The sequence below is a fragment of the Sturnira hondurensis genome, unplaced genomic scaffold, assembly GCF_014824575.4.
Source record: "Sturnira hondurensis isolate 20B ecotype Veracruz unplaced genomic scaffold, ASM1482457v3 Scaffold0004136, whole genome shotgun sequence".
NCBI lineage: Eukaryota > Metazoa > Chordata > Mammalia > Chiroptera > Phyllostomidae > Sturnira > Sturnira hondurensis.
Genome location: NW_028076767.1, coordinates 25,428,665 through 25,441,791, shown reverse-complemented (window position 1 = coordinate 25,441,791; position 13,127 = coordinate 25,428,665). Strand labels below are relative to the sequence as shown.

Genomic DNA, 13,127 nt, shown 5'->3' with positions numbered 1-13,127 from the left:
GCTGCCCTTCCCCTGTCCCCCTCCCATCACACACCCAGGCACTGTGCTGTGGGTGGTTGCGGGGACAGTGGGCCCTCACGAGGGGGCAGGGCAGGGGTGTGAGGGAAGGAGGAGCTGAGATTGCAGATGCGGTCAGGAGTGGAGCAGGGGTGAGACACTCTGGGGTGGGGGGAGGATGCCCCAATCCCTGCACAGCAACCCCCCCTGGGCGGGAGAGGGGGAGGGATACAGACCTACCGTGGGAGCCTCCTGCCTGCCCTTTCCCAAAGGAGCTGCCCCCACCCCACCTGCAATGCCAGTATGGCCGGGACTGGGGGAGTCACGGGCTGCAGAGACTCAACCTGGGGAAGGCCCCACTGGGCAGATGGTGTGTGGCGAGAGCAAGTGGGTGGGCTGCTCTGGGGGGCCAGAGTGGTTGGCTCTGGCGGGGAGCCCTTGGAATAGATGCCAAATACATCATCTAGCCCTCATGGGCGGGGAGACGGAGGCCTGGGGCTCTGCCAGGGTGTGGGACCCACGACCCTGACCTTGGCCCTGACCCATCTCTCCCCAGTCAGCTCATGGGAGCCTGGCAGCCCTGCCCTCTAACACCTGCCCTGTCTCATTTTCAGCATTTCATGCCTAGACCCCAGCACCAGCCTCCGCAGTGCACCGTCCTCTTGACCACAGAGTGACCCGTCCAAACCCACAGTTTGCCTGCACCGCAAACACAGGCAGTGGGTGGGCGGTGCATAAAGCAAGGGCCGTCCGTCAGGAGGAGGGCTCCATGTGGAAAGACCATGACGGTGACGTAGGAGTGGCAGGTGAGTGGATTCCCCGAGCAGAAGACCAAGTGCCTCCGTGTATCGCCTCCTGAGGCCTCAGCCTGCACATGTCCCTCCCTGATCCGGCTACACCCTCTCCTTAGCCCTTCACAGTTGCTGGAGCAGCGCCCCCCACCAGGGAGTCTCCTGACCCCTCCTGGGCTGTCTCCCAACTTGCAGCCGCCTCTGCCTGCCCCTGTGCTCCTAGCACTGAGCAGGTGCCCAGCAACTGTCCTGGAAAATTAAGGAACTAAGGCAGAGCAGGTCTGAGATGAGGGCAGTGTCTGGGCGGAGGTCAGGTCCTGCCTATCCAAGCATGAGTTTCCATAGCAACCACCTGCCCCACCCCCACCCCAGTGGAGGGTAGCCCTCTCCCCGGCCTGGCCTGGCTTGTCTGCCCCCACCCCTCGCATGCCTGCCTCCTCTGTCACCAGTGGTAATCCTGTGTGGTTTTTACTCCGCTGCCCATGAATAGAAGAGTTAGGGGAGGGCAGGCGTGAGCCCTTCCCAGGGCCTTTTGCACCCCCTCCGACGTGGAGCAGCTCCCCTTCCCCCTGGAGCTGGGCCAGCTGTGCCACCCACTCTTGTCAGCAGCCGCCTTCCCGAGGCCCCCAGCTTGCTCTCAGCAGCCTCCTCAGCCTGGCTCACACCATCCTGCGGCCAGCATGGGGGACAAGCCCTGCCCCAAGTGGCTCGATGAACCCTCCTCTCTCCCCACACATGGTCCCCCCTGAACTGATGTTTTGTCTTCCTTCCGCCTGGCACCTCCCAGAATCCTTCCCACACTCATAGTTCCCAAACCAGCCAGCAAGGCCCGTCAGCTCTCTGTCCTAAAAGCCTCTGGGATCTACCCCTGGGTTCCCCCCTACACCACTCAGCACTATCCCTATTGGCCGCTGCTGCCTCCCGGGCACCTTCCCCCAGTGCTCTGTGCAGTGACAGCCAGGGGACATTTTTCAAGACAGTTCTGGATGCATCGTTCCTCTGCTGTGCAATTGGACTCTTCACCGGGGTATCCAGGCTCCTCTTCATGGGCCTGGACCCCCCAGAGCTCTTCAGGGTTCCCCAGGCACAGTGGACTGTGTCCACCCCCAGGGATATTTGCTTCCTACAGGGGGGCTGCAGGGGACATCTCTGGCTCACCCCTGGCACCTCTTCCTCTGTGAGCCCACACCTCCTGGACCTTAGTGAGTGTCGCATGCATTGTCCCTCTCTGCTTTCCAGTGGAGTCTAGACGTGGCCTGACCCAGAGGAGCCTCAAACACACGCCCCCGAAAGTGAGGAGGCCAGCCTTTGGTCTCTCCTCTCAGCCAGTCGCCAGCCGTAGGGCGGCAGGGAGGGTGGGGGTTGGAGCGTCCCAGGGGAGGTGGCAGTCATCATCGGAGGGCTGCTCGCAAGAAGGGCAGCCCCGAGCATTCACAGCCGTCACGCCACGGTGGGGGGTGGCGGGCGGGCTGTCTGGTTTCAGGGGTCTGGCAGGGCCCCAGCAGCATCTGCCACACCCCTGTTGAGTGGGTCATCTGGCAGATTCCCGAATGAACGAGGTGCGTGCGGGTACTCTGTTTATGGGCACTGGCCTTCCCCAAGCTCACAGCTGGGTGGTTGCCCCTGGAAAAGGCCCCCCCTCACCCCCGACGACGGTCTGCACTTCAGTGAGCGGAAAGAAGCCCAGACATCCACTCCTCTGAGAAGCACTCCAAGCCCCACCTGCTCACCGGGAGTCCCTTTTGGGCCCAGCCGTGCAGATGGGGGCAGAAGCCCGAGTCCTCATTTAGTCCTCACGGCAGCTGTTTTACAGACAGGAAGACAGAGGCTCAGAGTGGGGACGTGACTGCACAAAGGTCATGCAGGTGGAAGAGAGGGGATTCAAACCCACGTCCAATGAACTCCCTCTCTGGTTCCTTTCCCCAGGGTGTGAATGGCCCCAGGGTGAAGCCCTTCTTGCCCATCATAAGACACTGGAGAGTTCGAGGTCATCTCTGTGCCCCACAACAGAGCTCAGCTAAACTCAGGGTCCCCAAGGGCCACATCTGGCATTTGCAAAAGTTGGGAGGCCCATGCATATGTTTTGCATACCATTTGCATAATGGTGGCATCTGGTTTGCATGTGTCCACATGGAGGGCCCATCAGCACTGCACAACTGTTAAGTGCCTTCTAAGCAACTCTCAATGGCAGTCCGTCCTGGCTTTACAGAGGGCAGCGTCCACGATTTCTGGACTCTCCCCGGCACTCACCTTGGGACGGCACCTCTATACACCCCAGAGACCTGGAGAAGCCATGCTTCTGCCCCATTGGAAGGGATCACTCCCAACTGCTGCCCCCAGAAACGCGTGTGCATTCGACAGTAACGTTTTTTTGAAGCGGAAGGGGTGTAATCAAAATGCCGGCTGGGCTTTGAGCACGCTGATGTTTACGTTGAGGAGACAGTGAGCCAGGCAAAGAGTCTCGCTGCACAGAACTTTCCAAGGTGGCCCCGTGTGCAGGGAGGTGGACTGTGCAGACTCAGAAGAAAGGAAATAGGGTGGGGGTGGTGGGCAGGGACGAAGGGCTGATGGGGCCTGGGGCCCGTATCCTGGGGCGGGGGCCACCACCAGCCGGCTCTGGGGGAGTCTCCCCCAGGGGCAGGGGGCTCATTTGTAGTGGGAGAGGCTTGTGCCAGAAAGCCAGCAGGGTCAGCGCTGTCTGCTTCTGTCTCTTGTAGGGGGACTTCGTTCTGCCAAACTCTGTGAGGCTTTCACTGGTCTTATGTGGTGGGCCTCTGCAAAAAGCAGAGAACCTGGGTGAGGTGGAAGGAGCCTGGAGAGGGGACAGGGACCTGGGAGTCTGAGAAATCCATGGAGGCCTGCAAGGGCTCTGCCAGGTGAGCCGGGCATCTGCGAGCCAGCCTGCCTCTCTGTCCCCAGCAGCCCCTGGAGGAAGGAGGGACGGTGCAGGGTCTGGCAGAGGCTCCTACTCAGGCCCCTCACCATGCCACTTACTGAGGGCCCTAAATATGAGCCATTACAGTCCCTTCCAGGGTCATCTTGTCGTCCTGACAGCATCCCTTGTTCTTCTTGAAGAGAGAAGGGGCACGTCTGTCACCAGGGGCCCGTGGGGGTTGGGAAAGTACGCCTCTGTGTATGTGCATAGGGGTTGGGGTGGGGTGGACTGAGTGTGCTGGATGTGGCCGTGCATGTCCCCATGAACAGAAAGTATGAGCCTGTATGTGGCCCCTCAGCCAGCATCCACCCAGGTGTGGAAAGTCCAGTCCGAGTGTGTGTGTGTGTGTGTGTGTGTGTGTGTGTGTGTGTGTGTGTTGGGGGGGGGTGACTGGCTGCTGCCGTCCCCCGACTCTGGCCTGCATAGGTTTTCTGTCTGGCAGACTCGAAGTGGCCTAATCGTCTGCGGGGGAGACCCCAGCCTCTGGCTCGATCCAGCCAAGACCCCGAGCATCTCCCCCACGACATCCTCTGCCTCCACCAGGAAGGGGCCCAGCGCTGGCTCCTGAAACTATTCTAATTAAAGAGGGAACATGGTGTTTGATGTCAGCCACCTGGGAGAGGGGGAAGCTGGTCCGGCTGTCCTCCCAGCCCCTTGCTACGTGGACTTTTCCATGTTCAGACAGGATCTGGGGAGCCCTCCTCCCTGTGAGTCGTGGGCCCCACATCCGGGCTGGGGAAAGGAAGTGAGAGGAAGGGGCGGGACCCCTCGGAAAAGGATCATGGTTTCTGGGACGGGGAGGGGGTCCCTTCCAGAGCTGGCTGGGCAGTGTGCTGCCCGGCAGTCAGAACCCAGCCTGGGCCTAGCAGCAGGGCTCTGCTCAGCGCCCGCTCAGGCGCCTCTCACTTTCCAAGAAGCGGAAATTCAGCAGTGACAAGATTAACAGTGTGTTTGGGACACTGTTTTCCCTGCCCTCAGCAAAATGACTTGTGACAGCCCTTTTAAAGGCTGGAGATCATGCCAGCACACTCGGTGGATGTGTGGCAGAGGGTGAAAGACCACCTTACACAGGCACCATTCGGCTGCTGGGGTTGGAAGCCCATTGGAGCCAGTTCTAGTGCAATGGGTTACGGGGAGCAGGGGCGGGGGCGGTCACGAGATGGCCACTCCCTGGGCTCCTCTGAGTGCCAGAGCCTCTGGACTCCACCCCACTCTCTGGGCAGTTCTCTCCCTTGGTCCCCGTCCCCGCCCGCAGCACTGTGGCGGCAGCACGCCATGATTCTGTCCGCTCACCGCCCCTCAGGGCTCCTGCAGTGGGTCAAACAGAGTCTGTTCCCCGAAAGGTACATCCACCTAGAACCTTACAGTGTGACGTTGTGTGCAAGCAGCATCTTTGCAGTGCGATTACTTCAGATGAGGTCATACTGAATTAGCCTGGGCCCTAAATCCAATGACTAGTGTCCTTCTAAGGAAAGAGGAGACAGAGAAAAGGCCAGGTGGAGAGGGCCACGTGGAGACGCAGGGGGCAGCACACGTGAAGACAGATATGGACACTGGCTGATGCAGCTACACACCAAAGAATGCCAGTGATGGCCAGGACCCCCCAGGAGCTGGACAAGGAAAGGCAGGACCCTGTCCTAGAGTCTCTGCAAGGAGTAAGGCCCTGCACACACCTCGATTTCAGGTTTCTAGTCTCCAGGAGTCGGGGAGAATAGATTGGTGTTTGGGGCCACAAAGGTCGAGGTAATTTGTCGTGGCAACTCTAGGAAGCCGACACAGCGCCCACCTTGAAGCTGGATCCCTCAGCCTCTGTGTCCCAATTCCCACGCCCGGGAGGTGGACCCACATGCCACTGAGGCCAGGAGAGGACAGAGGCGTGGGTGTGGACTTCAGAACTGCCCCGTTCTGGCACTTCTGATACCATCGCTTTACCCGGAGGGTGCGGACTTTCATCTGAAAGTCAGGTTGGTGCGAGGTCCCTCCGAGTGGGCCTCAGCCCCTGGCCTTCTGCACACTTACCGGCTACTTGGGTGAAGACACAGAAGGCCGTGGTCACCTGTGAGGATGAGACAGAGTCAGGAAGAAGCGCCACTCCCTTGGGCCCTGAATCGGGACTCAAAACCGTTTTTTGCAGGTCAGAATGTCGACGAGATGATGCTGCGTAAGGATGACGGCAAAGGCTCCCGCTTGGGTTCCCAGAGGCAGTTTCGCAGGGGAAATATGGAGGAAGCCTGGCCTGACAGCAGCTCTTTGTGAGGAACACCTAAGGCGTGTCTGTGGCCAGACGCAATAAGGAGCCAGTGCCGTGGCTCCTCCAGCTGGCTAAGAGCTTAGCCGCACAGAAAGCAGCACCGCATCCTTGGCTGCTGGCAAGGTGAGAGGCGTTTGGGGCTCAGGGCAGCCCGTACCTAAGAGACAGAGACAACATGGGGCCCCACCAGGAAACCAGAGGGACAGCCTAGCCACCGATCCGGTTGCAGAGGCTTGGCGAGGAGGAACTAAGATGCCCAGGGAGGGGATAACCGAGTTACCAGATCTCCTGGGCACCTTCGGACAATGTCAGGAACTTGGAGGCAAAGTTAGCCAACGGGGAAGGTCTGGGCCCTATTACAAGTAGGTGGCTGCCGAGGTGTTGCTGGCGCGCCTCAAAATATCGTTCCCGTAGCTTCAGAGCCCTGGACCACGGTCCCCAGGTGCACACCAGCTTTTAAGACCGGTGTGTCCAGACGGTGGGTGGGTGATTCCTGTGTAGCCTCGCGCCCAGGCTGGCCCCAGGGGTTTGGCTTCTTGGCGGTGCACACTGGATGCTGGCCCGGCGGTGGATGGGTGTGTTTGGGGAGTCTCCCAGGGCGCGGTGGCTCGCGCCCCCACCAGCCAGGGGTTGCTCCCTTCTTAACCTCTTGCTTTCAGGCGGCCCCTCTCAAATCAGCTTGGAGCTGGGGCGGGTGGGGGTGGGGGGGTGGCTGGCGGCAGAGAGGGGGCCGGCGGAGGAGAGCGGCGCGGCCCCAAGTTTATGCTAATCCTCGCAGAGCCCGCCTCCCGCCTCCAGCGCCGGCCACTCCGCGGGACGCAGCCTCTGCGGAGCGCCAGGCGGCAGGGCCAGCAAGCTCCGGGAGCCGCGAGCAGCGGCGGGACCCCGGCAGCAAGCGGCGGGGGTGCCACGGCGGGTGGACACCGGCGGGCGGCCACGCGGGGCCAGGTGGGGACCTGGGGGCGGTGATGGGCCGCCGCCGCCTGCCGGTCTGGCTGTGTGCTTTCGCCGCGCTGCTTTCGGGGGCGCAGGCCAAGGGCACCCCTCTCCTCGCCCGGCCCGCGCCGCCTGGTGCAAACCGCTACAGCCTATACACGACGGGATGGCGCCCGCGTCTGCGCCCGGGGCCACACAAGTAAGCGCGGGCCGCGTGGTGGGCGGGAAGTGAGAGGGACAGGCCCGCAACGCAGCTCCCACCTGCCTTGATCGCGCGCGTGGGGGAGGCAGGGTGCTGGCCACCGAGGCCTCCGCTACGAGGGGGCGGCTCCCAGAGGCCAAGCCTCTGCCGGCCGGGCGCCCCACGCCTCGGGAGGCTGCGGGGCTGGCGAAGAAAAATAAGCTGAGGGGGCCTGGCGCGGCAGCCGGGATCCTGGCAGTGCCCGTGGAAACCTTTCCAGCGAAGTAACATTTTCCAGCTGCGCTGTGTGCAAACCCCGGGCGCAGCAGACCAGGTGGAGGGAGGAGGGAGGGCGGTCCATACACGAGCACGCGGGCTCTCCGCACACACGTTGTCCGGGCCTCCCATTGCTCCACTGCCCCGCCAGATAGGAGATGGAACCCTGCACCCAGGGGCCCGCCCTCTCCCTCAGTGAGCCTGGCCCCAGCAACCCCTTGGTAGCCCCAACGTGGCTGAGTCACAGAGCTGCTGGGGTCCTGGGTCCTGGGTCCTGGATTCATATCGTGGCTCCAGAGCCCAAGAGCAGTCCGCGGGTGGCTGGTTTATGCCGGGCAACCGCCACGCCAACCACTCTGTCCTGGCTCAGCTTCTGCTCCTTAGTAAGCAGTGGCTTGCCAGCCGCCTCCAGCAGGTGAAACCCGGCTCTGTCTGCCGTGTTGGCTCAGTTGGAACTCTGGCTGCGTTGGAGAGGTTCCATAGGAGGAAAGTGTCCAGTCCATAGCTGACACTTAGTGGGGCCTGGGCACAGCCAGGCAGGCTTCCTGGAGGAGGCAGTGGAGGAAGAGATCTGAGAATGAGGAACCAGGAACAGAGGCAGGGGTCAGTTAGGGGAGGAAGAGTGAAGTGTGGTCTCAAAGGCGCTGAGGCACTAAATTGAGACCTCAGAAGCCTTGAATGCTGAGATGAGAAGTTGGGAGCTGGCGACGGAGCTGGAAAAGGGTGAGGAATGTGGCAAGGCTCTTGGTGGGGAATCCAGGGTGAGCTTCTCCTCCAGGCAGGGAGGGCAGAGGTCAGACCAAGGAAGGGCGGCCGCACCAGGCTCCTGGTTCAGTATGGGCTTAGCCCGTACTGACGGACCACTGGGAGAGGCTGGGATCAGAGAGACCAGTGGCCGGGCTGGGCCCCAGGCGGAGGACCCTGGCTCCCAGGCAGGAGGAGAAGTGTAGAGGAAAGGTGGGCGGTTGCATCTGCTCCTGAGGCCTGCAGATGGAGGTGGGGGGTGTGGGAGCTCCAGTGGGCCAGATACTCCCAGGATGCCATTCTTCCCTGCAGGGCCCTCTGCGCCTACGTGGTGCACAGGAATGTGACCTGTATCCTACAGGAGGGAGCAGAGAGCTACATAAAGGCTGAGTACCGGCAGTGTGGATGGGGCCCCAAGTGCCCTGGGACAGTCACGTGAGTGCCCCCCCATCCACCCACTCAGGATCCCTGGGCACACCCCCCAGCCCTGCCCTCAGCTGAGAGGAGCAGCCGGCTCTTCAAGGGCTGTAACCCCTTGGACTATAAGGGAGGTGACTTGGGCCCCCAGTGGGAAGGAGGGACCCAGGGAGGAGTCGAGGGCAGGCTCTGGTCAGAGCCCGGCCTGCAGGGGGACCAGGGGAGGGTTTCTGGGGGAGAGGCAGCACCAGGCAAGGAAGAAGCTGTGGCAAGGGGTGTGAGGGACAGGGGAGAGCAGAGGGCCGCACCGGCAGTGGTTGATGCCAAAGGGACCTGTGCAGACCTAGGCAGGGCCGTGGTGACCGTGGAGAAGGTAGGCCAGGGTGAAGAGTGGGAGCCGGCCAGTGGGGCTCGGTTGGGCTGGGCAGCGGGGCCTGAGAGAGGACGCGTGGTGTTGCACACAGGTGGGAGGCACAGCTCTGTGCTTGAAGAGGTTTAGACGCAGGTCTGAAAACAAACCTGTTTGCACGGGACCCCTGGGCACATGCCCAGGCCTGCCTTCAGTAGGTGCACAGGTACATGCTGAACAAGTGAGGGAGTGGCCCCTGCTCCGCCTTCGCCCCTGGGCCCTTCATCTGTATGTTCAGAATCCAAGGCGCCCTCTCACCAGCTTCTGTGACCAGGGCTATTTCCAGAGTAGGCTAAGGAGCTGTGAAAAGGACTCGGGGAAGCTGGTGGAAGCCCAGAGCACCCCCCTCCCGGCAATGAGAGGGGCTGCTTGCCCCAGCTGCAGGGCAGTACCCCTCACCCACCCACAGGGGAGGGGCTGGGGCTTTGTCAGAATTCTTCAAGGTACCACCAAAGCCAGAGTGAGATTTCTGGTGGCAGTATGAGCTCAAGGGAGTCCAGGTGGTCCTGCTTGCCTTCTGCCCTGACCCATCTCCAAGCCATGGCTGGGCCTGCTTCCACGCCATGGCCCTGTCACTTTAAGCACAGGAAAAGGAGGCTCTTGGGGGTGTTACAGAAGTGGGAAGACATCTAGACTGTATCTACGTGTCTGAGAGTGGCCCTGAACACCAGCCAGGGGCAAGGCCACCTGCCAGCAGGCAGGCGCCTCAGCCCATGGATACAGAGCTCTACCCTCTGCCCACCCCTGGCCCAGGTACCGCACGCTGCTCAGACCCAAGTACAAGGTCGGCTACAAGATGGTGACAGAGCTCTCCTGGCGCTGCTGCCCTGGGCTCAGTGGAGAAGGCTGCCCTGAGCACCTCACAGACCATGGGCCTGCCCCACCCCAGCCGGAGCCTGAGCCTCAGATTCCCTCTGGGCAGCTGGGCCCAGGCCGCAGGCCCCTTCCTTCCAACAGAGCGGTGGTCCCCAGCCCCTACGGTGAGTTTGTCCATGGAGACCCACCAGTGTGGTTGGGTTTTGGGAGGAGCGGGGAAGGCCACTGACCCAGGCCAGCAGAGCTTGGCAGGGCTAGGGAGGTGCATCAAATGCTGGGCAAAAGGACGAGTCCCCAGGCCCCACCCAGAGCTGACAGAACTATGCCCGAGCAAGGCTGGCTTAGAACAGAACATCTCTGAGTGGCTTGGCAACAGGACATTGCCAAGGAGAGAGCCAGGCCAGTGACACCCCTGGGGTTCTCTCCACCTCTTTCCCAGGAAGGAAAGGCCCAGGGTTGTTTGGTGAGCGGCTGGAACGCCTGGAAGGTGAGGTCCAGCGCCTGGCACAAGCATATGGTACTCTCAGAGGCCTGGTGGCCAGCCACGAGGACCCCAACAGGATGGCCGGTGGCCCCAGAGTTCCTGTTACCCCTGTGGGCTTTGGAGTCATCCCCGAGGGGTTTGTGAACCCTGGAGACAGAACTGGAGGGCCATTCGCACCTCCCCTGGATGAGATCTTGAGCAAGGTGACAGAGGTGAGCAACACGCTACGGACCAAGGTGCAGCTGCTGGACGAGGTGCACGGGATGGCCCTCGGCCATGAGGCCCACCTGCAGCGGCTGCGAGAGACGCCCCCATCTCCGCTGACCTCCTTGGCCCTGCTGGACGATTATATGGACCAGCGGCTGCAGCGACTCTGGGGGAGCCTGCTGGATGGCTTCGAGCAGAAGCTGCAGGGCGTCCAGGATGCATGTGACCTGCGGGTACAGGAGGTGCGGCAGCAGTGTGAGGAAGGCCAAGCGGCCAGCCAGAGGCTGCACCAGAGCCTAGATGGCCGGGAGCTGGCCCTGCGCCGGGAGCTCACACAGCTGGGGACCCGGCTGCAGGGCCTGAGTGTGGCTGGCGGGGGCAGCTGCTGCAGCCAGCTAGCATTGATCAGTGCCCGCGTAGACGGCCTCGAGAGGAGCCTGCAGGCCGTCACCGAGGCCCAAAGGGGCCATGGACCCACCACCAGGGATGAGCTCACTCGGCTCTCTGCTGCCATGCTGCAGGGGGGTGTGGATGGATTTCTTGATGGTCTGGAGACCTTCAATGGGACAGAGAGTGGAGGGAGGGGCTGCTGTCTGGGGATGAAGGAGGGGGGATGGGGTGCTGGCGGCTTCAGGACCACGCTGGAGCAGCGTGTGCAGAGCCTGGAGGAACGCCTGCTGACGCTGGCTGGGGAGCTGAGCCACGACAGCACCCCACCAGGCAGGTCGGCACGGCCCCTGGTGCAGACAGAGCTGGCCGTGCTGGAGCAACGGCTGGTCTCACTGGAAACCTCCTGCACCCCCAGCACCACCTCGGCCATCCTGAAGAACCTCGTGGCAGAGGTGAGGGCCTGGCAGAGCCAGACTGAGGCCCTTCTGCACCAGGTGGCCAGCCACACGGCCTTGCTCCAGCAGCTCAATGGCACTATGGCCGACGTCCAGGGGCAGCTGGCAGAAGCGACAGGCAGTTCACTCCAGGGTGAGATCACCCTGCTCAAGGTCAACCTGAACTCGGTGAGCAAGTCCCTCACAGGCCTCAGCGACTCTGTCAACCAGTACTCTGATGCCTTCTTGGCCACCAACATGTCGCTGGATGAACGGGAACGCAAGGTGGAGGCTGAAGTCCACGCCATCCAGGAGCAGGTCAGCAGCCAAGGCTCACGGCTTCGCGCTGGCCACCGGCAGGTCCTGAGCCTGCGGGGAGAGCTGGAGCAGCTCAAGGCCGGTGTTGCCGATGTGGCTGGCGGGCTGAGCCGCTGCCAGGACACAGCCCAGAAACTCCAGCACGCGGTGGGCCACTTTGACCAGAGGGTGGCACATGTGGAGGGTGTGTGTGGGAAGCTGGGCCTGATGGCTGCTGACCTGGACAGCTTGCCCAGAGAGTCGCTCAGGCCCAGGGAAGGCCTATGGGGCCATGTGGACCAGCTGAACCGCACGCTGGCCCAGCACGCACAGGACATCGCCCGTCTCCGGGATGACCTTCTAGACTGCCGGGCCCAGCTGGCCGAGCAGGCGCGGCCCCAGCAGGCCAACTAGGTGGGCTGGACAGGACCCAAACCCCAGATGCCACCAATCCTGGGGACATCACCCCAGAGCCCAGACCATGCCTCCCAGCCTCTGGCTAGCATAGATGCCACTTCAGAGGCCACTGAAGGCATCATCTTGGTCCAGCTCCACTTGATTGACATTAATACCCATATGCTCAGTGCTGCACCAGCTGGACAGTTCAGGATAGCGGTCAAGGTGGGTATGACATGCCCGAAGGCCAGGGTGGATTCAAGAGACCTCACAATCCAGTTTACCAATTGGTCTTCTGCGGACACACAAGTCGGCACCTGTGCAGACTGCAGGTCCATTCTCAGACACTGGCCTGTCCACAGCTCCCCTTGCCCACAGGCCATAGGCAGGCCCCATGGAGGCTTCTGGTCCTTTGACCCCTCAGCTTTTCTCCCCAGCCACCTGGGCTCAGTGCCTGCAGGAAGGTGCCACCAATGGCACTGTCCTCACACGTGGCAGCTTCACAGGTGCTGTTTCTGAACCAGGGACCAGAGGTCTCCACCACCCCCAAGGCCCTCAGGATGGCACAGAAACACAGGTCAGCCCAGCGTTCTCTGTGTTCCTTGTGGTCCTCCCTCAAGGTGAGGGCTCGGGCAGCTGTACATTCCCAGAGGAGGGCACTGGGCCCAGGCAGTCTGTTGGAGGACCCCCTCCCTGCCAATTGATGCTTTTCCCTCTCTTCCCCAAAGAGGTTTTCAGGGCACTCTGGTCCCCACACAGTCCTCTCCTTCCGATTCAGGGGGAAATCTTTAGGCCTCACCGTCTGAATGAAGCCAGGCCCTGGGCTGGAGGCCATGACTGGAAGGAGAGGGCTCCAGGCCTAGTTTCAAACACCCTTGCAAACCGGGTGACCACGAAGTCATGAGAAATGCAGGTAGGACGCTGCCAAGGGATAGTCTGCAGATGCAAGTGTTCATCTGGCCTGCACAGTCCCAGAGACTCAGACGCCCATCTCTGCCGAGGCTCCTGGCCTCAGTTTCCCTGTAGCAGCACGGGCCCTGCCCTGCTGTCTTGCTGGTCCCTGTAGCCCTGCCTTCTCGTTTCTCGACATCTGGTGGTCTGCCCTCCACTGTGGTGCTATTGGGGGAGGGCAGGTGTGCATTAAAGCTTTTAGCCTCTCCCAAAGT

General features: G+C 61.9%; 1 protein-coding gene across 2 annotated transcripts; it reads left to right on the top strand.

Moving 5' to 3' along the window:
- Window positions 1-5,873: 5,873 nt before the first annotated feature.
- Window positions 5,874-13,119, top strand: EMILIN3 (elastin microfibril interfacer 3). Of its 2 annotated transcripts, none has more exons than XM_037044085.1 (4): window positions 5,874-6,097; window positions 8,424-8,546; window positions 9,691-9,917; window positions 10,193-13,119. In XM_037044085.1, the coding sequence occupies exons 3-4, from the start codon at window positions 9,734-9,736 to the stop codon at window positions 11,977-11,979; spliced, it is 1,971 nt and encodes a 656-aa protein (XP_036899980.1). In that variant the 5' UTR covers window positions 5,874-6,097; window positions 8,424-8,546; window positions 9,691-9,733; the 3' UTR covers window positions 11,980-13,119. The 2 variants fall into 2 exon arrangements, with proteins under 2 accessions (XP_036899980.1, XP_036899979.1); XM_037044084.1 differs by lacking the exon at window positions 5,874-6,097 and adding an exon at window positions 6,943-7,109.
- The last annotated feature ends 8 nt before the right edge of the window (window positions 13,120-13,127 follow it).

What these genes read in the sequence shown, in the direction of transcription:
- EMILIN3 (XM_037044084.1), top strand. Translation starts at nt 6,943, where the DNA reads ATGGGCCGCCGCCGCCTGCCGGTCTGGCTGTGTGCTTTCGCCGCGCTG. An exon ending in CTGCGCCCGGGGCCACACAA is followed by an intron (nt 7,110 to 8,423) that starts GTAAGCGCGGGC and finishes TCTTCCCTGCAG; the next exon opens with GGCCCTCTGCGCCTACGTGG. An exon ending in AAGTGCCCTGGGACAGTCAC is followed by an intron (nt 8,547 to 9,690) that starts GTGAGTGCCCCC and finishes CCCCTGGCCCAG; the next exon opens with GTACCGCACGCTGCTCAGAC.